The sequence below is a fragment of the Delphinus delphis genome, chromosome 7 (genome assembly GCF_949987515.2).
Source record: "Delphinus delphis chromosome 7, mDelDel1.2, whole genome shotgun sequence".
NCBI lineage: Eukaryota > Metazoa > Chordata > Mammalia > Artiodactyla > Delphinidae > Delphinus > Delphinus delphis.
Genome location: NC_082689.1, coordinates 33,454,584 through 33,478,743, shown reverse-complemented (window position 1 = coordinate 33,478,743; position 24,160 = coordinate 33,454,584). Strand labels below are relative to the sequence as shown.

The following is a 24,160-nucleotide window of genomic DNA, read 5'->3' as shown; positions in this document are numbered from 1 at the left end:
ATTTCTATTTTCTTTCCCCTCACTTAGTTTATTTTTAGGAAACTGGGTGACTTTTACTATAGAGTTTCCCACAATCTAGATTTCTCTGATTCAATCCTCAAGGTATAGTTTAACATGTTTCTCTGTCTTCTGTATTTTCTGTAAGTTAGTACTTGGATCTAGAGACTTGATCAGATTCAGGATTGCCTTTCACAAGACCACTTCATAGAGGGCATTGTGTTCTTCCATCAGGAGATGTAACGTTTGCCGGTCTCTTCACGATGCCACCAGCTACAGATCCATTCATTCATTAAAGGTTATGAATTAGTTGGGAAACTCCTACCAAAAAAAAATTTTTTTCTCTTCTACTATTTAGTTATCTAATGGTACATATTATATAGGAAGGCAGAATAAATGTAATTTTAAAATATATATATATCAATAAATTTAAAAAGCAATAAATCAAAAAAAGATGTGTTAGACGTTCATGAAGAAATTATAAAATCTTATTAAATTAACTAAAAGTAGGCCTGAATAAATATAACATTCTATATAGTGCTATGTATAATGTTCAAAGATTTGAAGGTGACAGTTCTCCCTAAATTAATCTATAAATTCAATGCAACTCTATTTTTTAAAATCCCCAGTAGGGTCTTTGGTGGAACGTGATAAGTTGATCGCAAAATGCATAAAGAAGTGTCAAAAATAGCCAATACAATTTTTTTTTAAAGTGTGGGGTCCCCACCAATGAATGGGTCACCCTGGAGTAGTTCGTTAGTTAGTTGTTTATTTATTTATTTATTTTGGCTGTGCCGGGTCTTAGTTGCAGCATGTGGACTTCTCAGTTGTGGCATGCAAACTCCTAGTTTCAGCCTGCATGTAGGATCTAGTTCCCCGACCAGGGATAGAACCCAGGAGCCCTGCATTGGGGGGGACCACCCACTGGACCACCAGGGAAGTCCTGCCAATAAAATTTTGAAGAAAAACAAAGAGGAAGAGTTTACCCAGCCACATATCAAAAATTACTTTAAGGCTATGATATTGACTTAGGGACAGACAGAAGGGAGAATCCAGAAATAAATGCACCCATATACAGAAATGAAATGTGACAAAAGTGGTATTAGAAAACAGTGGGGGAGAGAATGAGCTATTATTCCCTATATAATTTTCAGATAACTGGTTATCCAATTTTTAAATCCTTACCTCACAAAATAATGGATGTATTCAGGATCTAAATGTGAAAAAGCAAAATTCTTAATCTTTTAGAAGAAAATATACAAGAATATCTTTATGAATTTGAGAAAGGGAAAATTTTCTTACCCATGATTCAAAACACAAACCATAAAGAAAATTATTGACAAACCCAACTATATTAGAATTAAAGTTTTTGATATGTTAAACAGAGTTAAAAGACAAATACAGATTAGAACACAATATCTGTAGTGCATATACCCAACAAAGAATTAGTACCCCAAATGCACCAAAAAGTGCTACAAATAGAGAAGGCAAAAGACAATCAACCCTGGGCTTCCCTGGTGGCACAGTGGTTGGGAGTCTGCCTGCCCATGCAGGGGACACGGGTTCGAGCCCTAGTCGGGGAAGATTTCACATGACACGAAGCAACTAAACCCATGTGCCACAACTACTGAGCCTGTGCTCAGGAGCCCACGAGACACAACTACTGAGCCTGCGTGCCACAACTACTGAAGCCCACACACCTAGAGCCTGTGCTCCACAACAAGAGAAGCCACTGCAATGAGAAGCTCATGCACCGCAACGAAGAGTAGCCCCCGCTTGACGCAACTAGAGAAAGACCGCGTGCAGCAATGAAGACCCAACACAGCCAAAAATAAATAAATAAATATTTTTAAAAAAGACAATCAACCCAAATGAAATATGGGTGAAAGATGTTAATAGGTAATTAACAGAAGAGGAAACCTAAATAAATGACCATTTATCTTAGTCAAACTTGCTAATCAGGAAAATTCAAATTAAAAGAAAAAGAGATATTTCATATATACCAGATTAGCAAAAAATTTTGTCTGTGAATATTCATTATTAATGAGGATATGGAGTTTTAGAAACTCAGAGCAATTTGGAAATACCCAATAACTTGAAGATGCATATACCCTGCAACCCAACAAGTCCATTCCCAGGTATACGTTAGAGAAACTCTTTCATGTATGAACAGTGACTCACTCAAGAAGGTTCATTGCAGCATTGTTTGTAATCACAAAAAACTGGAAATAAAAAAGCCATCAATAGCAAAATGGATAAATAAATTGTGGTAAGTTTATACAACGGTATAATAAGGTACAAGAGCTTAAAATAAGTGAATGGAAACTGTATGTATTAACAGGGGTTACCCTCAAAAACAAGATTTTAAGCAAAATAAAGCAAGTTGCAAAAGTGACATAAATGATATTACTGGTACGAAGTTTTAATATGTAAAATCATATTATATGTTGTTTAGAAGTGCTTTATATGTGGTAAAGGTATAAAAATATACATGAGGACAGTGTAGGAGAGAAAAAACTTTTATCTACTCTCTTAGAGGCCCTGCCTGGGCTGGAAAATTAAACTGACAAAGACAAACTAACAGGAGAAAAGCACACAAATGTATTTAATGTAAGCTTTATGTGATGCAGGAGGATTCATAAGGAAGTAGTTAAGCCTGAGCATCTTTATACTTGGTTTGATGAACAGTGGACAATGTGATAGTACAAAAGGTAAGTGCAAAGGGTAATTAACTGGGGGAAACAGAGCAAGGCCTGTTTGTTTGGGTTCCTCTCAGAGTTGCTCTGTCTTCAGGGATAAGGGCGCCCCTTTCCTCCAAGTAGAACCTACCTCTCACATGAGTAGCCGTCTCATAACCTACACTGCCCTTTCTCAAATTCATTCAGCTTAAAATACTCAGTATGCCAAGGTGCCATGTTTGGGGGTAGCATATTCTGAACCCAGTCAACTGATAAATACCAAATTTAAGAGAATGGTTACCTCTAGGGAGAGAGTGAGGGAAATAGGATTATATGTGATACAATAAAGTCTTAGACTATATCTTAAATGTTTTCTTTAGTAAAAAAATGTGAATCAAATATGGCAAAATGTTAAGATTTCACAAAGGTAGGTGGTAAGTTCATGGGTAATCATTATATGGTCGTTTTTCTATACTCTGCCTTCCTAAAATATTTTACAGATTTTTTTAAGGCAGTTAAAAGTTGTAGGTTATTATTCAAAGTACTGACTTAGTTTATTCCAATACTTCCTAAATATAAGGTTATTTTACTAGAGAAACAAAACAAAACACCCTGCTATGATCCACGTCCCAGCGACAGGATTTCAATTCTAATCAAAGTGGTGAAATCACACCAATTGTAGAACCCCATCTTTTGGTCAATACAAACGCGCCCTCTGCTGGTCATATGGTGCCCTGTCCCAAAGTTCAAAATAGTGGGGAAGAGCAGGGAAACTTGTTCAATGAAACAGCTTTTACCAAGCCAGCCAAGTTAGGGAAAGAAACTCTCACAGAATTCCTCTCAATCACAAAAATACTTAAATCAGCTCCCACTCTCTATTACTATTACATATGATCCAAGACAAAATAAATTCCAGGGTACCACCGCAATCAACCTTTCCAGTTCCCTCAACCACCATGTACATTAACAATTCTGTCCCTACTCCAAAGTCTGGAGGTTGATGTATGAGATAGTAGATGCCACCCTTAACATTTGGGAATGGCAGAAGAGAACCCAAGTTCCTCTGGGTGGTGGTGCGGACACCACTGAACACTGAAAAATGGATAAACTAGTATTAAGGGAATAATGCTGGTGGGATGACAGGTAAATTTTTTCTTTTCAAATCTTTCTTTAAAGTTATAATACCTTTAAACAAAATTGAGGAAAAATCAATTAATTCATGCAAGAATCTACTGCTCAAAGAGAGAGGGAAGTGAGGATTGAATATTAAGAGTCTTCCTTTCAAAAAACATTTTTTAAAATTATTTCGTTTTGCTTTGTTTTGCTTTGTGCTAATATCCATCTTCCCCACTAAAATTTAAGCTTCCTGAGACCAATGTGTGAATCCGTCCTACTCACCACTATATTCCCAGCACCTAACACAACGACCATCAGGTAGTAGGTATCTAATAAACATGTGATAAATAAAGGAATGAATGACCATTTCCTTGGAGTGTAAATTGGTACAAATTTTCTGGGGAGCAATTCAGCAGCAGACATTGTGCCTTTAAGACTGTACATTCTTCAGTAATCATAGATGTGGACAACGAGTAAGTCCTTTAATAATCAGAAACATTCCTTTCAGGGATATGCTATGCAAAGTTCATTTTAGTTATAAAAAAATTCAAAACAACCTGAATTTTAAAAGTTACATGTTTGGTTAAGTCTATTATGGTATATCCATATGATGAAATGCTATGCTGTTATTAAAATCATTTTTAAGAATATTTAATGATATGGGAAATTCTAATAACGTAAAAATAGATTAAAATTATATATACATTATTTTATCAACTCTATTAAAATATGAGTATATATTTATTATATATGCATGAAAGTATACACACCAAAGTATTTTACTGTAGTTGTATGTGAGTAGAGGGATCATGAGTCAGGGGTTTTTTGTTTGTTTGGTTGGTTTTGGTTCTTGTTTTTAACAGGTGCCAGCACTGTTTTAGACACTTTATTTGTATTAATATATCTTTAAGTTTTTAAGCAGCTTTATCAAGAGATAATTGCCTTATAATAAATTACACCTATTTAAATTGTACAATTAGATGTTTTCTTTAAGTGTTAAATATTACTTTTTCTATAAAGATTTTAATGCAATCAACTTCACTTTTCCTTAGATTTTAATTATGTATAATTATTTGGTAGAATATAAAATTATTCAACCAACAATTTTCTTCTACTGAGACATTAAATATTGTTATGATTTGTAGGGGGAGGTTCTAGTTTTCTTGAGATTAATTGATATATAACGTTGTATTAGTTTAAGGTGTACAACATAATGACTTTATATTGCAAAATGGTTACCACAATAAGCTTAGTTAATGTCAATCAGCAATAGTTACAATTTTTTTTCTTGGGATGAGAACTTTTAAAATCTACTAGGTAAGTTCTGATACTGTATATGTCGACACCCATGAAACTATCACCACAATCAAGATAAAACATTTCAGGGGACTTTCCTATTGGTCCAGTGTCTAAGAAACAGCACTCCCAATGCAGGGGGCCCGGGTTCGATCCCTGGTCAGGCAACTAGATCCCTCATGCCACAGCTAAGACTTCCATGCCGCAGCTAAGAGTTTACATGCTGCAACTAAAGATCCTGCATACCATAACTAAAAGGTCCCACATTCCGCAACAAAGATTGAAGATCCCTCGTGCTGCAACTAAGACCTGGTGCAGCCAAATAAATAATTTTTTTTTTAATTTCATCTTTCCCAAACGTTTCCTCATGCATCCCCCAACTCCAGTCTCTATCATTTCCAGACAAACACCGATCTGCTTTCTGTCACTATAGACTGGTTTGCAGTTTCTAGAATTTTATATAAATGGAAGCATACCATGTATACCGTTTCTTTGTCTAGTTGCTTTTACTCCCCATAATTCTTTTGAGATTCATCCATGTTGTTGAGTGTATCAACACTTCATTTCTACTTACTACTGAATAGTATTGCATTGTATGTATATACTAGCCTGTTTATCCATTCACCTGTGGATGGGCATTTCGGCTGTTTCAAGTTTTTGACTATTGCAAATAAAGCTGCCATGACCATTTGCATATAAGTCCTTTTATGGACATATGCTTTCATTCCTTTTGTGTAAAACACCTAGAATAATGGTTGGATGCTATGGTACATCCAATATTTAATTTTTTAAGAAATTGTCAAGCTATTTTCCTAAGTGGTTGTACCATTTTACATTCTAACCAGCAGTGATTGAGAGTCCCAGTTCCCCTGCATCTGTGTTAACTCTTGATATACTCAGTCTTTTTAGTCATTCTAATAATTATATGTTGATTGGCAGGGAGGGTTCTTCTTTATGCTTGTGTTTTCCAAATTTTCTGCAATGAAATATATGTTTCATAATTAAAAATTGCTTACAGTATCTACAATAAAAAGTAGCCTAGTCTAATATGAAGTCAGTCTGGAGACTTCTCATTCTGAAAACTACCCAATACGGTCTTCAGAGCACCCAGCAATAGCTGTGTGTAGCCTGCATAAGCCTTCCTCAGAATATAACTTTTTTCTTTAAATCAGTTTTCTTTTCAATGATATAATCACACTGGGGTTTTAAGAAAAAATTTAAACACATACACCTCTTTATCTAGCATGTTATTTCCTTTTTCTGTTTTCTCTTCCAGCTTTTACAGTTTTAATACACAATTCTATAGTTTTCTATTTTTACTTGTCATTATATCATATTTTCCATATCATATTTTCCATGCTGATTTATCTTTTCAACCATAATTCTAAATGTCAAATTAATGCATCATAAATTTCCCATTGTTTGGCTGTTTCTAATTTTTTATTATTAATGATAATGTTGTAATAAATAACTTTGTACAAAAAGCTTGTTTCTTCTTTTAAATTATTTCCTTATGAAAATATACACAGGAGTGAGATTCCTGATCAAAGACAAGAACGTTTTTCTAGGTCTTGATATGTACTGTCACATCGCTTTCCCAAAGGGGCTTACTGATTTTAATGTCACTTGCCACGTGTCAGCACTAGTTTCTGCAGCATTTGCCAGTTTCCTAGGTATAACATACCTTGTTGTGCTAATTTGCACGCCGTTGACTGCTCACCAGAGTAGACGTTTTCTCATGTGTGGGATCACTGTCTGCTGTCCTTTGCTAATTAAGGATGCTTTGTCTTCACAGACCCAGAGCAGAGGAGTATGACCCTTGACCCTCTTAGTGTTTCCCTGGCTGAGCACACGCAGACCCCTGAGGCAGATACTGTCCAAAAGGCGTAAGTATTCAAAGTCATAATGACATGGACTTCTCTACTTTTGTTTTTCTTTCTTTTTAATTAACTTCATTTCCGTTTTTTCCTAAGAGGCATGAAGATTCTCAGCTAACCAGCCCCATGCTCTACCAGCCAGAATTAAATTATTGTCTAAGAAACAAAGATTCTTGGGGAGGATTATACTGTGATGTGTTTCCTACTTAAACATATTCTTTGGCTGGGTGGGTGAAGACTGAAATGGAATGCTAACTACGTGGAAGCAGCTTTCTCCATTTTTCCACATATCTGAGCTCTGCAGACATACCTCGAAAGCAGAGGTCTCTCAGCTCAACCTTGGTTTCTCCTCTCAGCATTCACTCAGCTCTGGGTAAAATCAATAATACCAATAATACTAATACAAATTGCTAACGTGTATTAAGTGATTCCTGTGTGCTCACCATGTGCTTACTATGAGCTCATCAGCCAGCAGCTCGGCCGGTCAGGCCCAGTCACTTCACCCAAGCCCCGGTTGGCAGTGGCAAGCTGGACCAATAGCCTCTGTGACCTCCCATGAGCCTTGGTGACTTTAGAACCTGCTCTCACCTGCCTCATGGTATAAGGATTCCCTCCTGGGTCAGGAAGGCTGGGTGCTCTCTAGGAACAAAAAAGGGAACGGGGCACTTGGGTATTGAGGCAGCTAGCTATCTGAAGAACTCCACGTTTTAACTTTTGTATCTCATCTTCTCCAAAATGGATTTAAACTGCCTACAATAACAACCCCCTATCCACCAAAAAAGAAAGATGAGATAATCAAAAAAAATTTATTTTTAATCTGGAGGAAAAGAAAAAAGAACACCAACACTCCCCAAAAGTCATTATAGTCATTGTGACTAAAGTTCAGACTTTCAGACTGAATGTGAAAGCAAAAAAAAAAAAAAGAAAAAGGGCTTCCCTGGTGGCGCAGTGGTTGAGAGTGAGCCATGGCCGCTGAGCCTGCGCGTCCAGAGCCTGTGCTCAGCGATGGGAGAGGCCACAACAGTGAGAGGCCCGCGTAACGCAAAAAAAAAAAAAAAAAAAAAAAAGGAGGGGAGCAACATGATCAGGTTTTGTGGTTATCATTTGCAGCATGCCGGTTCCTCAGGGAAAATAAAGGTTTTCCTAGCCCTAAATTCTAAAGTATTCTTCTATAGGTTTTATAGAGTGACATTAAATGATTTAAAGACTCATATATTTACAGGAAATTCCATTTACCTCATTTGATAAATATTTCTCAAGTTTCTATAGTAAGGCCCTGTGCTAGCCCAACTCAGTAAATATAATACTGATTTAGCTAAAAAATAAAATATCCAAGACCAGGCCTGGCACACGGTAGCTGCTGCTTCAGCTGTTACTCAATCCATATGGCTCTTTCTTAGTGACCTTTTTACCCAGAGAACATAAGTCAATTATCCTCCAGACACATGGTCAGTGACAGCAGTTCTACAAGGGATCACACTAACACAGTACATGACATTTTGGTATCTGAATTTGATCAAGAATAGAATTCAGAGGGCATAAAGAAATGGATATATAGGCGCATGTTTCTGTGACAACCTTTCTTAAAGGTCACTTTTTTTTCAGCTAAGCCTTCGATAGAAGAAATTTCAGTTAGGTAATCCTATTTCATTTTGTTAAAGTCATAAACATGCAACCCCAGAGAGGCAAACTATTCCTTCCTTGGGGGTGTGGAGAAAAGGGAACCCTCTTGCACTGTTGGTAGGAATGTAAACTGATACAGCCACTATGGAGAACAGTATGGAGGTTCCTTAAAAAACTAAAAATAGAATTACTATACGACCCAGCAATCCCACTATTGGGCATATACCCAGAGAAAACCATAATTCAAAAATACACATGTACCCCAGTGTTCATTGCAGCACTATTTACAATAGCTAGGTCATGGAAGCAACCTAAATGCCCATCAACAGACAAATGGATAAAGAAGAAGTGGTACATATTTACAATGGAAAATTACTCAGCCATAAAAAGGAACGAAATTGGGTCATTTGTAGAGACGGGGATGGACCTAGAGACTGTCATACAGAGTGAAGTAAGTCAGAAAGAGAAAAACAAATATTGTATATTAACGTATATATGTGGAATCTAGAAAAATGGTACAGATGAACCAGTTTGCAAGGCAGAAGTAGAGACACAGATGTAGGGAACAAACGTATGGACACCAAGGGGGGAAAGTGGGGGATGGTGGTGATGGGATGAACTGGGAGATTGGTATTGACATGTATACACTAATATGTATAAAATAGATAACTAATAAGAACCTGCTGTATAAAAAATTAATTTAATTTAATTAAAAAAAAAAACAACTATTTCTCCTTCTCCCTAAGGTTTAGAACTTAGCCTGAGAGAACCCCAAAAGTGAAGACTAACTTTCTAATTTCCTTTATTCAGGGATGTGTTAAGAAAAAGAGGGCTGACCAAGTGTGTAAAATGCCCACCACAGTGAAGTTCCTGGCAGAAAACAGATGCTCAATTAATGTTTGTTCATTTTCCCTCTTCTGTGTCCATGAGTTTTTCTTTTTTCTTTTTCTGTGAAGTATAGTTGATTTACAATATTGTGTTTCAGGTGTACTGCCACGTGATTCAGTTATACAATACGTATCTTTTTTTTTTCCAGTTCTTTTCCATTATAGGCTATTACAAGATACTGAATATAGTTCCCTGTGCTATACAGCAAATCCTTCTTGTTTATCTGTTTTACATATAGTGGTGTATACATCAGAGTTCTTCTTTAGCTTGGTCCTGTTGTTTTGCTTTTTTCAAAGGGGCAGAGATTATAATGTGCACCATCAACACAGAGGACTCCCAGGACATGGGCCTGACTCCCCAGAGGGGCTGGATCCTATAGATACATCTCTTCTTCCAAGAGGAGAAGAAGGGAAGACTGAACCAAGACTGTTCAACCAGCAGACACCAACCAACATCAGTCATGTGAGTGTAAACACTTAGGTAGGAGCTTGGTCCAGAACCCTACCTGGAAGGTGCTCCCATCAGGGCTGCCATGTACAGTTGTATAGATTGCTTACTATACAAGGGCACCTGCAAAGGGAAAAAGTGGGAGCTGAAATCCACTCTGTGGTCCACTCACCATGCCCTGCACCTCAGTATTGGGTTGCATTCTTCTGAAGGATGGGGTACCCATTTCTAATTTCTACTAAGGTACTAAAAGGAAACTCAGTTTTCCTATACTCACATCACTTCTGACACCACATGTGTGAAGGATTTTCCCACATCAACCAATTCTCCAGCTCTCTAGACGCCAACCGGGTGTCCTACAATTCAACTCTGACACCAGCTACCCAGAGTTAGCACAGACCCCACAGGTTAAGGGCTCAGTCCCACATGCCTGCTCCACTTAAGACACCAATCACAAGTCCCAGGTTGTCACCTGTACTTCTGACCAACAATCTATAGAATAAGGGGTTCCTAAAACCCATCCTCATGTTCAATAATTTGCTAGAACAGCTCACAAAACTCAGGAAACATTCATTTACTAGTTTAGATTTATTACGAAGGATATTTTAAAGGATACATATGAACACCCAGATGAAGAGATACACAGGGCAAGGCCCAGAAGGGTTCCAAGCACAGGAGTTCCTGTCCCCATGGAGCTGGGGGTGTGCCACCCTCCTACTACATAGATGTGTTCACCAACCCTGAAGCAATCTGAACTCCTTGGTTAGGGCTTTTATGGAGGCTTCATTACATAAGCATGGTTGATTAAATCACTGGCAAATGGTGATTAATGCAACTTCCAGCCCTTCTCCCCTCCTCTGAGGTGGCGGGAAGGGCAGGGGGCTGAAAGGTCCAACCTTCTAATCCTGTGGTTGGTTCCCCCTCCTTAGGGGCCTTCCAAAATAACTCCATTAACGGAAGCTCAGGTGTGGTTGAAAGGGGCTTGTTAATGAATAACAAAAGACACTCCTTTCCTGTTTATGCTCCAGAAATGAGAGGCATACCTCTCATTTTATTATGTTTCACTTTATTGCACTTCACAGATAAATGTGTTTTTACAGATTGAAGGTCTGTGGCAGCCTGCTTCAAGCAAGTCTATCAGCACCACTTTTCCAACAGCATTGGCTCACTTTGTGCCTCTGTGTCACATTTGGGTAATTCTCACAACATTTCAAGTTTTTCCATTATTATTATATTTGTTATGGTGATCTTTGATGTTACCATTTTAATTGTTTTGGAGCACCATGAGCCATGCCCATATGAGATGGTGAACCTAATCAATAAATACGTGTTCTGACTGCTCCACGGATCAGCCATTCCCTCTCTTCCTTTCCTCAAGCCTCCCTATTCCCTGAGACACAACAATACTGAAATCAGGCCAGTTAGTAATCCTACAATGGCCTCGAAGTGTTCAAGTAAAAGGAAATGTTTCACGTCTCCCACTTTAAATCAGAAACTAGAAATGATTAAGCTTAGTGAGGAAGGCATGTGGAAAGCTGAGAGAGACCGAAAAGCTACGCCTTTTGCACCAAACCGTTAGCCAGGTTGTGAATGCAAAGGAAAGGTTTTTGAAGGAAGTTAAAACTGCTACTCCAGCGAACACATGAATGGTAAGAAAACAAAACAGCCTTATTGCTGATACGGAGAAAGTTGGAGTAGTCTTGATGGAAGATCAAACCAGCCACAACATTCCCTTAAGCCAAAACCTAATCCAGAGCAAGGTCCTAACTCTCTTCAATTCTATGAAGGCTGAGAGAGGTGAGGAAGCTGCAGAAGACTTTGAAGCGAGCAAAGGTTAGTTCTTGAGGTTTAAGGCATGAAGCCGTCTCCATAACAAAAGTGCAAGGTGAAGCAGCAGGTGCTGAGGCAGAAGCCTGCAGCAAGTTATCCAGGAGATCTAGCTACGATAATTAACCAAGGTGGCCACACTAAACCACAGATTTTCAATGTAGATGAAACAGCCTTATGCTGAAAGAAGATGCCATCTAGGACTTTCAGAGCTAGAGAGAAGTCGGTGCCTGGCTTCAAAGCTTCAAAGGACAGGCTGAATATTAGGGGCTAATGCAGCTGGTGACTTGAAGTTGAGGTCAATGCTCATTTACCATTCCAAAAATCCTAGGGCCCTTAAGAATGATGCTAAATCTATTCTGCCTGTGCTCTGTATATGGAACAACAAAGCCTGGATGACAGCATATCTGTTAGCAACACGGTTTACTGAGTATTTTAAGCCCACTGTTGAGATCTACTGCTCAGAAAAGAAGATTCCTTTCAAAATATTACCGCTCATTGACAATGCACCTGGTCACCCAAGAGCGCTGATGGAGATGTACAAAATTAATGTTGTTTTCATGTCTGCTAACACAACATTCTGCAGCCCACATGTCAAGGAGTCATTTCAACTTTCAAGTGTTATTTTTTTGAGAAATACATCTCATAAGACTCTAGCTGCCATATCTAGTGATTCCTCTGATGGATCTGGGCAAAATCAAGAACCATCTGGAAAGGATTCACCATTCTAGATGCCATTAAGAACATTTGTGAGGAATTCTCTGATGGTCCAGTGGTTAGGACTCAGCGCTTTCACTGCTGTAGTCCGGGTTCAATCCCCGGTTGGGGAACTAAGATCCTGCAAGCTGCAAGGCACAGCCAAAAAACAAAGGAACATTTGTGAGTCATGGAAAGAAGTCAAAACATCAATATTAACAGGAGCTTGGAAGAAGCTGATTGCAACCCTCATAGGTGACTTTAAGGGGTTCAAGACTTCAGTGGAGGAAGTAACTGCAGATGTGGTCAAAATAGCAAGAGAACTAGAAGAGCAAAAAAACTGGTTTCTTGAGTTGAAATCTACTCCTGGTGAAGATGCTGTGAAGATTGTTGAAATGACAAAGGATTTAGAATATTACATAAACTTAGTTGATAAAGCAGCAGCAGGGTTTGAGAGGATTGACTCCAATTTTGAAAGTTCTACTGTGGGTAAAATGCTACCAAACAGCATTGCATGCTACAGAGAAATCGTTCACGAAAGGAAATGTCAATCAATGCGGCAAACATCATTGTTGTCTTATTTTAAGAAATTTCTACAGCCACTGCAACCTTCAGCAACCAACATCATGATCAGTCAGCGGCCATCAAGACAAGACCCTCCACCGTGAAAAGATTATGACCCATTGAAGGCTCAGATGATTTTTTTAACAGTAAAGTATTTTTTAATTCAGGTATGTACATTGTTTTTTTAGACGTAACACTATTGCACACTTAATAGACTACATAAGTAAACAAAACTTTCATAGGCCCTGGGAAACAAAAATATTCATGTGACTTGCTATATTCCAGTATTCACATTATTGGAGTTGTCTGCAACCAAACCTACAATATCTCTGAGGTATGCCTGTACAAGAATTTTAGGAGTTCTGTGTCAGAGGCTAGCGACGAAGACCAAATATATATTTCTTATTATGTCACAACGTCACAGGTACCGAGTGGGTAGTTGTGGCCATCCTCTCTTAGGAAGAAACTCTATATTGTTTCAGCCCATGGGGAAAGGTGAAGACTGACATGGCTGTGGTCATATGCTTGAAGTTTCCCAAAAGTTAGGAAATGATGCAGCAGTGAATAGAGCTGGCTTTAATTTGATTTAAACTAGTTAACCATTAATTGTGGCAACAGCAATCTATCAAAGGTGAAAAATGCTTCACTTTGGTCCAGCTCTGTAGATGATGGTTTAGCATCAAAAAAGGGATCAGGGAATTCCCTGGTGGTCCAGTGGTTAAGACTCGGGCTTTCACTGCCATGGATCCGGGTTCAATCCCTGGTCAGGGAACTAAAATCCCACAAGCTGTGCGGTGCAGCCAAAAAAGGAAAAAGAAAACAAAAAAGGGGGCAGATCATAAAGTATATTCTATTTCTCTTTCTTTTTATGAAATTATAACTGAAATTATATCAAAGGCTGAACCTTAGGATCTTCCTACAAGCTCCACATTCTCTAAATATCACTCTTGGGACTTCCCTGGTGGCACAGTGGTTAAGAATCCGCCTGCCAATGAAGGGGACACGGGTTCAAGCACTGGTCTGGGAAGATCCCACATGTCGTGGAGAAACTAAGCCCATGTGCCACAACTACTGAGCCTGTGCTGTAGAGCCCATGTGCCACAACTACTGAGCCTGCACGCCTAGAGCCCGTGCTCCACAAGAGAAACCACCACAATGAGAAGCCCATTCCCACTTGCCGCAAATAGAGAAAGCCCACATGCAGCAAAGAAGACCCAACACAGACAAAAATAAATACATAATAAATAAATAAAATTTAAAATAAATAAATAAATATCACTCTTCTGCTTCATATGGAACCCATATGAATTCCATTCTAAGCCATTCTGTCTTGTTCAACATAATCTCCGTTTTCTTTTGTTTTTTGTTTCTGTTTGTTTGTTTTATAAATTTATTTATTTATTTTTGGCTGTGTTGGGTCTTCATTGCTGCACGTGGACTTTTCTCTAGTTGTGGCGAGCGGGGGCTACTCTTTGTTGCAGTACGTGGGCTTCTCATTGCGGTGCCTTCTCTTGTTGTGGAGCACAGGCTCTAGGCACATGGGCTTCAGTAGTTGTGGCACATGGGCTCAGTAGTTGTGGCTTGCGGGCTCTAGAGCGCAGGTTCAGTAGTTGTGGCACACGGGCTTAGTTGCTCCATGGCATGTGGGATCTTCCCAGACTGAGGATCGAACCCATGTCCCCTGCATTGGCAGGCGGATTCTTAACCACTGCGCCACCAGGGGAGTCCTGTTTGTTTTTTGGCCATGCCACAGGGCCTGAGGGATCTTAGTTCCCTGACCAGGGATTGAACCCAGGCCCCGGCAGTGAAAACGCCGAGCCCTAACCACTAGACTGTCAGGGAATTCCCAACATAATCTCCCTTTGATGGTTTTTTTTTTCTTTGCTTTCTACATATATCATGTTCCCTTTCCTTAATTTTTCACCTTTAGGAGATGGAGTTCATTGACAAAGCCAAGAGAAAGAGAAGAACCAAGACAGATAAGTCCAAGGCACCCAAGAGGGAGAGAGAAGGAAAGCTCCGTGGGGAAGCAGAGGCTGCTGTTGGTAAGGGACCATCCAGGAGAACACACCTAATGGTAGCCAGGAGGTGCCATGGAGAATCAGCATGGATCCTATGGGACAAACGATCTGTGTTGAGTCTCCTTGACTACCACAGCTGAGATGGTGTTGCAGCCTTACTTCATGTCAATATCTTGGGAGATAAGGATAGAGGAAACCAGGGGACTCTAGAGACCTATAATCACCAAGAGAGAAAATACAATAATAACACTAACACCTATTAAATGAATACCCACTGAATTAGGAGCTCTGCATTTATGACGTCATGAAATCCCCACCACAGCTCCATAAAGTAAGCGCTATTATTATATCACGTGGAGAGGCTGGGTGACTTGCATAACATCAAACAGATCAAACAGGTAAAGTGGTGGACCCAGGGTCTGGACCTGTCATTTGATTCCAAACTCATAACTCTCAAACACTGCCTCTGTGAATAATAAATATGTCATCTGAGAATTGGTCCGTGAGAGCATTTGGGAAGGGGAAGGTTGCAACATGCTCTGAATGGTTACTCCAGCTGTCATTTTTCTTCTTGGTTCCTTGTGTTGCACCTCACAAGGAATTCAGGTTCGTATGCTTCTGGGGACTTTCTTTTCTTTGTTTCTTTTTAATTAATTTTTATTGGAGTAGAGTTGATTTACAATGTTGTGTTCTAAGGACCTTCTGTAACCTAAAACCTACACTCATTCTTTCCCGGCCATATGATGACCCTTGAAATAAATCAAAGGCTGTCAAAAAGGATGACATTGGATAGTTACCTGGATCAGATCTTTTTTTTTTTAAATCGAAGTGTAGTTGATTTACAATGCTGTGCCAATCTCTGCTGTACAGCAAAGTGACTCAGTTCTGCACATACATTCTTTTTTTATATTCTTTTCCATTATGGCTTATCCCAGGACATTGAATATAGTTCCCTATGCTCTACAGTAGGACCTTGTTGTTCATCCAGATCTAGTTTTGTGGTTTGCTTTTTAAAGTCTTGCTGAATTTACATCGTTGTCGCCCGTAACTTAGGTAGCATTGGCAGGACTGGGGAAGGAAATACTTGTGGCCCCAGAGGAGAATTGAGGAAAAGGCCTTAAGAGTATGGAAGGTTTAAACTTTACCAGGTTACAAAGCTGCAACCTCAAGCTAGACTCCTGAGGCATGACTTTCCAGCTGTACCTATAGGTCTTCCCTCCAGAGAGTCTTACCCCCACCATAGGTCAGGGTGTATCAGAAGTTCTTTAGTAGCAAGACTGCTGAATTACAGTTGATCCAAGTAGGATAAGGCAGTTTCTCAAAGGGTAGTCTATGGACTACCCTTCTCAAAACGCTTGGAGTGGTTGTTAAAACGCAGATTCCTACAGAATCAGACTCTGGGGTGTGGCTCAGGAATCTGCACCCAGGTGATTCCATTGCACACGGAAGTTTTAAAGTTACTGGAAAGGACGCAGAGATCACATTTATTAGCTATGTCTCTATCCTGCATTGTTCTCTCCCAGGAAAGTCAAAGGAATCAAAGGCTGAAAAGAAATCAGAGCTAATTCCCAAAGAAAAAAAACCTGGAGTCAAAAAGAAATTAGAGCTAATTCCCAAAGAAAAAAAACCTGGAGTCAAAAGGAAAAAGACACAGAAGGAATCTGGAAATAGTAGCAGAGCTGAGTGGGCCTGATGTCATTAACTCTAAGAAAACTAAAGACACCTCAGATGGAAGTTTCTTTCCTTCAGGCTCTGTTGTAGAGGACCCTTGGCTTTCTTCCAAATTTGATGCCCCTGAGAGCCAAGTTTCTATAGTTGGAAGGTCATCGCCCACCCAGACTGCAACTGTCCCTGGAAACATGGAATCTGAAGAAGAGGGAAGCCATAAGGACCTTTCCAAGGTAGGGTCCAATATTCTCACCTTGGCCAGAGGGATTTCAGTCCTCACTGGTGCAACTGCAGAGGTGGGAAAAACTGCCCTGAATTACATTGCAGTTACTGAAACAGCTCTACTACATAGTGGCTTTATTTGTTCTACTTTGGTACCTTCTGACCCTTTAAGAAGCCAGATCTGATCAAAGACACAGGGTGGCAAAGCCCCTCTGAAATGATGTATTCTGTGAGGCTCTCAAACTACTAGGGCAGGTACCCACCCTTAAAGAGCAGAAAGTTGGCACAGCACCCATTTGTGAGAGGTACAGGCCTCACAGTTACAAGGAAAGGTGAATTCGGGCCTCAGAGCCAAGCACATATTCTTTTTTTTTTTTTTTTTTTTTTGCTGTACACGGGCCTCTCACTGTTGTGGCCTCTCCCACTTCAGAGCACAGGCTCTGGACGCGCAGGCTCAGCGGCCATAGCTCACGGGCCCAGCCGCTCCGGGCATGTGGGATCTTCCCGGACCGGGGCACGAACCCATGTCCCCTGCATCGGCAGGCGGACTCTCAACCACTGCGCCACCAGGGAAGCCCCAAGCACATATTCTTGACTTGGCCTGGAGTTCCTGTATTGCTTGCCTCTCAAAAGCTGCAGAAATTCCTCCATTCCTAATCTGCTTTTCTGCGGCACACCTCTGGGCCATGGGTAACTTATACACACACATCTATCTCCCTTTTCTTTAAACACTGCAAACGTACCCACAGCTAAACCACTATGGTTAAACTCGCATAAGTTACATGCAAATATGGTACAACTCTGCTGAATTTCATTTAATCTTTACAGCCACACCTGTGACCCAGGTATGATTCGTCCCGTTTTACAGACCTAGAAGCTGAGGCTTAAAAGAGTTAGATGTGTTGCCAGAAGTTACACAACCATCAAGTGGTAGAGCCAAGACTTAGATCTTTCGACTCCAAAATCAGAGCTCTTGTCACTATTTCAAATTATTGTGTATTTATTTATTTTACAGCCTGTGGTCTTCCAAAAAGGATTTCAGAAAGATTTTTCCTTACTAGTTCTCAATCTTCCCAGCTGCCTAGACTATAGGATTCTGCTTTATACAGCAGATGAAAATTTTAAGCTGTGGGCAGAACTTTTCTGAGCCTGCTATAGACTTATATAGATTTATTGTCAATCCACAGTACCATGCTGCCTCAGTAAAGGCTAAAAAGCAAGGAAGTATCCACCCCAAGTTGGATACACAGAGTGCCCATGGAAGAGCTGCCATTCAAGGTTCCCCTCATGAGGATATTTCTGACTGAGGAGGAGGCATCAGGAAGAAAAAGAAAGCTAAGATGCTCTTCACAGAAACTAAGAGAACGTTTCATTGAAAAAGGGGATTTGCATAGGATTAAATATGAGTTTGACACATCTACACCTAAGTCTGCCCCTAAAACAGCCTTTATCTAGAACCTGTGGTTCTGAGCCCTGGCTTCACGTTAGAATCACTGGAATATGTTTTTTAAACCACCAAGAAAAAAGTATATTAAAAAAAGGAGTTCCCTGGCAGTCCAGTGGTTAGGACTCCGAGCTTCTACTGCCGGGTCTGGGTTCAATCCCTGGTGGGTGAACTAAGATCCCACAAGCCCTGTGGCGTGGCCAAAACAATTAAATTAAATTTTTGAAAACCCACCAAGGCCTCCCACCTAGGTATTCTCATTTAATTGGTCTGGGTGGGGCTTTTGGCCTCGAGTACTTTTTAAAAGCTCCTTGGGTGATTATAACGTGCATCTAGACAAACGATGTACCAGACATTATGTTGTCTCTTTCACTATTTCAGTTAATTCTGGTAACAGCCAGCTAAACGGAAGACAATATCCGAGAAATTAAGTTATCCCCAAATTCTGAAGCAAGTAAGAGAGAGACTTAGATCCAGGTCGATCAGATCCCAGAGCCCAGGCCAGTGGTGGCAGATTTTATACAGCTGTGGTCAGAGTGTGGAAACCACCTAATCTCTAATTAGAGGCAACATCCCGTGGGTGGAGGATGGCTCGCTGCCGATACAAGGTCCCCGTGATTAGCGTACGTCCCTTGCACTAAGAACACTCTGGTTCCTTAGGCCCTCCTCGCTAAGAGGGAGCCAGAGAAAGCTTCCTGGGCCAGGCTGCGAGCAGAGAGGGCCAAGATGAGACGGCTGGAGATGGAGAGGAAGAGAAGGCAGCAGGAGCAGCTGGAGCGGGCAGAGAAGATGAAGGAGGAGCTGGAGCCGCGGAACCGCGCGCAGGAGATCCGGTGGGTAGGGCAGCCACGGCGGCCACGGCGGCCACGGCCACGATAGGAAGCAGAAGATAAGGCAAGGGTTGACTTCCACTAGGGGTAAAGCTGGTTCTGAGGCTCATGCCCTGAAGTAAAACAGCACGTCTCGTTTTTCACTATCCTGGTTATCCCAGGGACAATCTGGACCAAAGATAAGATGTGGTGTCTTAAACCATTAGGGTTACTCCAGACAGATGTTCACAGGATCTTCCCAGGAGGGCTTTGAGATCCAGTCCAGCAAACATTTGTTGCGCCTCTTGCCACATGTGTCTGCATTGTGTTAGGCTCTTCCATAGGCCTCTGGGCTCATTTAATCTTCACAACAACACTGTGAGACAGGAATTTCAAAATCCATTTGATAAGAATGGAAAATGAGGCTCTGGGAACTTAGGCTCCCGCGCCAGAGCACAGAGCTGTGTTGAAACTTCCAGGCTTCTAGTTCCAGGCCTGTTGTGTTCTTGCTTCTGCTCTTCAGCTAGGCTTCCCTTAGAAAACGAGTCTCCTCTGAATGGGACGCTCCGTGTGGCCTGCAGCCTGCAAAGCCTCCATCAGAGGCACGGCGTGTCCTAAAAGGACAGTGTTTTCTGCCATTTCCCTGACCAATTTGTGGGTTTTCTCAGCTTTAGGAAACAGACACTCGAGGAAGAACAGCAGAGGCAGGAGAAGGAGGAGAAAGAGCAGTGGCTCCAGTTGCAAATGGTCCAAGAGAGAGCTCGGCAGCAACAGGAGTTCTGGAGGAAGCTGCAGGAACTGCAGAGAAAGAAGCAGCGGGAGGAAGCCAAGAAGGCTGGTGAGGGGGACTCAGCTCTCTGCAACGCCCATCTATCTGGGACAGAAGTATATTTATCCCACTGTGGGTGTTCATTTGACTCTCCCCAGAGTTATTCCTATCCTAGGTCTCAGTGTGAAGCACTCTAAATGGATAAGCTGATTTTTTTCAAAGTGATTTAATATGTGTGACTCTAGTGAGTTATTAGATCAAAACAAGAAAGACTCATTTGTGGAAATGACTTTTGGGTCCCACTCCCAATTCAGTAATCTCCTGAAGTGGGACCCTGCCCCTCTCATTGCCCTTCCAGCATTGCTCAGAAGCTGCCTAAATTGGAGACATAGCCCTGGCTCCTTGCGTCCTTCCCTAGCAGATGGAAACAGTCAAACATCTGGATAGCTTCAGGGCAGCCTTTCAGGTGATGTGTGGAATCTCTACAGCCTCACGTTTGAGGAATAGGAAAGCACTTTAACAGATGACACTCTGTAGACTGGTCAGTCCAGCTGAGTAAGCACCAAGTTTCTCCAGACCCTGCTGTGACACCTGTCCCCAACCCATCTGCATACCACCCATGAACGTACCAGGCTCTGGAAACTTCTTCCCCAAGGTTTTGTATTCATTGCACACAGTGCACTGCACATAGTAGGTGCTTGATAAAGGGCTCTTAAGTTAGTAAGTTAACCCAAGGTTATCCCCACAGAGGATCTGGCAACCTGCTGTCAGGTAAGCTACAGAATATCTCATTGGGAGTCCCTGGGAATCACAGACTTGAGAGTCAGATCAGAGAGTTGTTTTCCCCAATAATGAGACCCCTGCTGAGCCTACCTGCCTTTCTGTTCTGCAGAGGCAGAGAAGCAAAGGCAGAAGGAATTGGAAATGCAGTTAGCAGAAGAACAAAAGCGCCTGATGGAAATGGCTGAAGAAGAACGGCTGGAGTATCAGCAGTGGAAACAGGAAGCAGAAGAGAAGGCTCGGCTGGAAGCAGAGGACAGACGGCGAAAGGAAGAGGAAGCAGCAAGGCTGGCTCTGGAGGAAGCCATGAAACAAGTCCAGGAACAAGCCAGGTGTTTGCTATTTGGGCAACAGTTGCAGTAGTGGGATTGTTCAAAGGCTTGACTGCCTGCTACTAGTACTAGCTTTGCACTGCCTTTGGGCACGTGAAGTTTTCCCACTTCCCATAGCATGGTTTGGAAGGACTAAAAAATAGAGATTCTCCTGCTGCAAAGGTCACAGAATTTCTTGGTGGCTTAAAGAACTCATATGGAAGCTAGAAGGGAGTTTACAGATCATCTATCTCAGCCCTCTGGTTCACAGATGAGAAAACCAAGTCCCAGAGAGAAGGATCTTGATTAGGGCTAACAGTGACTTAGGGGCAGTACCAGGATGAGATCTAAGACTCCCTGGTCCTGAACCAGTACCTTTCTCAGTAAGTATTTATTGGGTACCTATTATGTGCCAAACACTATTCTGGACACTGGGAATTCAGGAGTAAACAAGACAGATGTCTCTTCTCCCACGGCATTTACATTCTAGGGGTGGGGGTGGGGAGACAGACTCTAAACAAAGATTTTTTAAGCTGGCAATAAATGCTATTCAGAAATTCTTTAAAGATGTGATAGGATTGCAGGAGGTTTGGTTCAGACGGATCGGCCAGGGTAACACCTTAGAAGAGGTGATACATAAGGTGAAACCTGAATGACAACGAGTTAGCCACATAAACATCTGGAAGAAAAATATTCCAGTAGGTAAACAGCAAGTGCAAAAGTTCAAAGAAAGGAATGAGGCTGGCATGGTGGAAGAATAAAAGAAAGAAAGCATGGCTGGAATGAAGTGAACAAGGCACAAAGAATATTCCAGATGAAGTCAGAGAGGTAGGCCTTGTTAGGAGAAATAGCCCAGAATCAGCCATCAGGGGCCAACAGCATTTCCCCCTTTGTTCTCTTGCAATAGTTATGATCACTGCATCTTTCTGCTAATAGAATCTCTTGAGTAAAGTGGTTTCAGTTGACTCTTTAAAAACCAGGTCCTCCGTAGTGGCTATATCATAAATTTCCCCTCTTAGTAAAGGCAAGAGTCATCCCCCTTTAGAACCATTAAAAGTGAAGGGTAAAGAAGCCCAACACAGAAAACCACAATTCCAATCTTAACTGTAAACAATTTACCCCTTGAAAGTAATTTTCTAAAACTTAAGCTTAATCTGAGCTAATAAATACTCTTTAGGGGACCAGAAAAAGAAGGAAGCCAGAACAACTCTATTTCAAGGTTTTCCACCTAACCTTGAGTTGTTCCTCTCCTGAAACATTCCTCAGCTGTTACGCGAATTACAAAACAGATCATTAGGGAAGTCTTGATTCAATTTCAAAATTACGTGCTCCATGTATCATAGCAGTAGGGTTGGGTTCATAACTATTGAAACCAACAGCAAGCTACTGGAGTTGCAGTTTTCCACAAAAGGAAAACTGGCAAGTAGTACGAGGGGAAGTTGAGCAATTTTGCAACACTAATCCAAGTAGGTGAAAGCAAAAAACCAAGTAATTAAAGGGGTATATGAGGGGTGTGAAAGAGCCTCATTCCAGCAAGGGTTAGGAGAACTTGATGCCAACTAGCTTGATTTCGTCTTCACTTGTGTGACATTGGCCCAGGTACATTTAACTTCTCTGGCCTGTTTCTTCATCTCCAAAACAAGGAAGTCCCTTCCAGCAATACAAATTTAAGAACTGTTACACCTTTCCTTTTACTTTCCTAGTAGGAGGATCATGATACTCTAAACCTCATATGTAAAGTCACTAAATGAACAGAGTATGATCTTCCACTAAAATGCAAGATCAGTAGCCCCAAGTCTAACTGATGATGACTGAAATCCAAAATTCTTCCACGAGCTTACAAGGACAATTTCTAGGATGCTTAATCAGTATTGTGATTGCGGGTGGGGTTGTTTCCTCAGGCAAAAAGCTGCTTTGAAGAAACATCTTCATTTCCACCAAGAACTCTGTAAGGAAGCCAATGGCCTACAGTGGACACAGAACATTTCCAGACCATGGGTCTACTCTTACTTCCAGTTCCTACAAATACCAAGACCTTAAGACTAGAAGAAAACTAAAAAGTTAGGAGGTGGTGACAGAAGACGAGTAACTTGCTTCTGTAATGAAGTTCCATCCTGAGCTCAGTTAGCTCCGTTTCATCTGGTTCACCTCACCTCACCCCACCCTTCACTTCACTCTAGGCCCTCCCTCCCCACCACCCAAACCTTACTCAACCCAGTCAAACTTGTCACACACCTAAATCCTTTATGTTCTCTGGAACCACGTAAATCCAGAAGCTTTGGTGCCTAAAATTAGCCAATAATTTCATAATTTGTTTGAATTTCAGTAAATTTCAGCTTAATTTCAGTGAGTAAGACATTAACATAATCTTAGGGTAGCTGAAGTATTTCATTTCAGTGTCTCTGAAAGTGCTGTAGGTAAATGGAAATTCTATAATGCAATAGTTCTGAATTAGCAAAGAGGAGCTACAGGTAGCTATTTAAATGTAAGTTAAAACATTCAGTTCTCCAGTCACACTAGCCACATTTCAGGTGCTCAGTAGCCAGATGTGGCTACTGGTTACTGTAGGAGAACATTTTCATCCTCACAGAAAGTTCTGTTGGACAACACTGTATTCTAGAGCCCAGAAAATTAACCGATCTTGAGGTTTTGCTCCTGTGTCTTGAAAAACCAGCCACTCATATAATTTCCCCATTTTTTAAATCACACTGATCCTATAAGCGTCTTGATTAGATAATGTCTTTAACATCTCCTTAGTATCAGTAAGTATCTGATTAAGTATCTATCATAGATTGATCATTAAAGGGGATGAAGGACCTTTAGCAAATAGGATATGTAAAAAGATGTTAAAGCAAGCAGTATCTGAACCTGAATTTTCCCACGAATTTCCTTTGGCCCTATTCTATACTTCACTGTCTACAGCTAAAAAAACTTAGTATTTGCAGATGATTCCCTCAAATCTCCCACTAATGCTTGTAAGGTGCTTTCTACAGGAAATGCGCTTCCACAATCCAGAAGTGAAGCTTAATTTTGAGCCTGTATTGCTGTGTTACTGGACTTGCTTAGATTTGATGCTTATTTTCAAACACTTGCTTTAAATAGAAATAAAATGGCCAAAACACTGGCT

General features: G+C 40.8%; 1 protein-coding gene across 1 annotated transcript in view; it reads left to right on the top strand.

Annotated features, from left to right (window-relative positions):
• The window catches only part of KIAA2012 (KIAA2012 ortholog), a 111,623-nt gene extending 88,550 nt beyond the window's left edge, over positions 1 to 23,073 (top strand). Inside the window, 9 exon segments of the mRNA XM_060015593.1 lie at positions 6,883 to 6,973; positions 9,772 to 9,937; positions 14,940 to 15,054; positions 16,554 to 16,618; positions 16,665 to 16,931; positions 19,025 to 19,197; positions 19,842 to 20,011; positions 20,835 to 21,054; positions 22,935 to 23,073. Coding sequence (XP_059871576.1) covers positions 6,883 to 6,973; positions 9,772 to 9,937; positions 14,940 to 15,054; positions 16,554 to 16,618; positions 16,665 to 16,931; positions 19,025 to 19,197; positions 19,842 to 20,011; positions 20,835 to 21,054; positions 22,935 to 23,073 — 1,406 coding nt within the window.
• Positions 23,074 to 24,160: the final 1,087 nt, after the last annotated feature.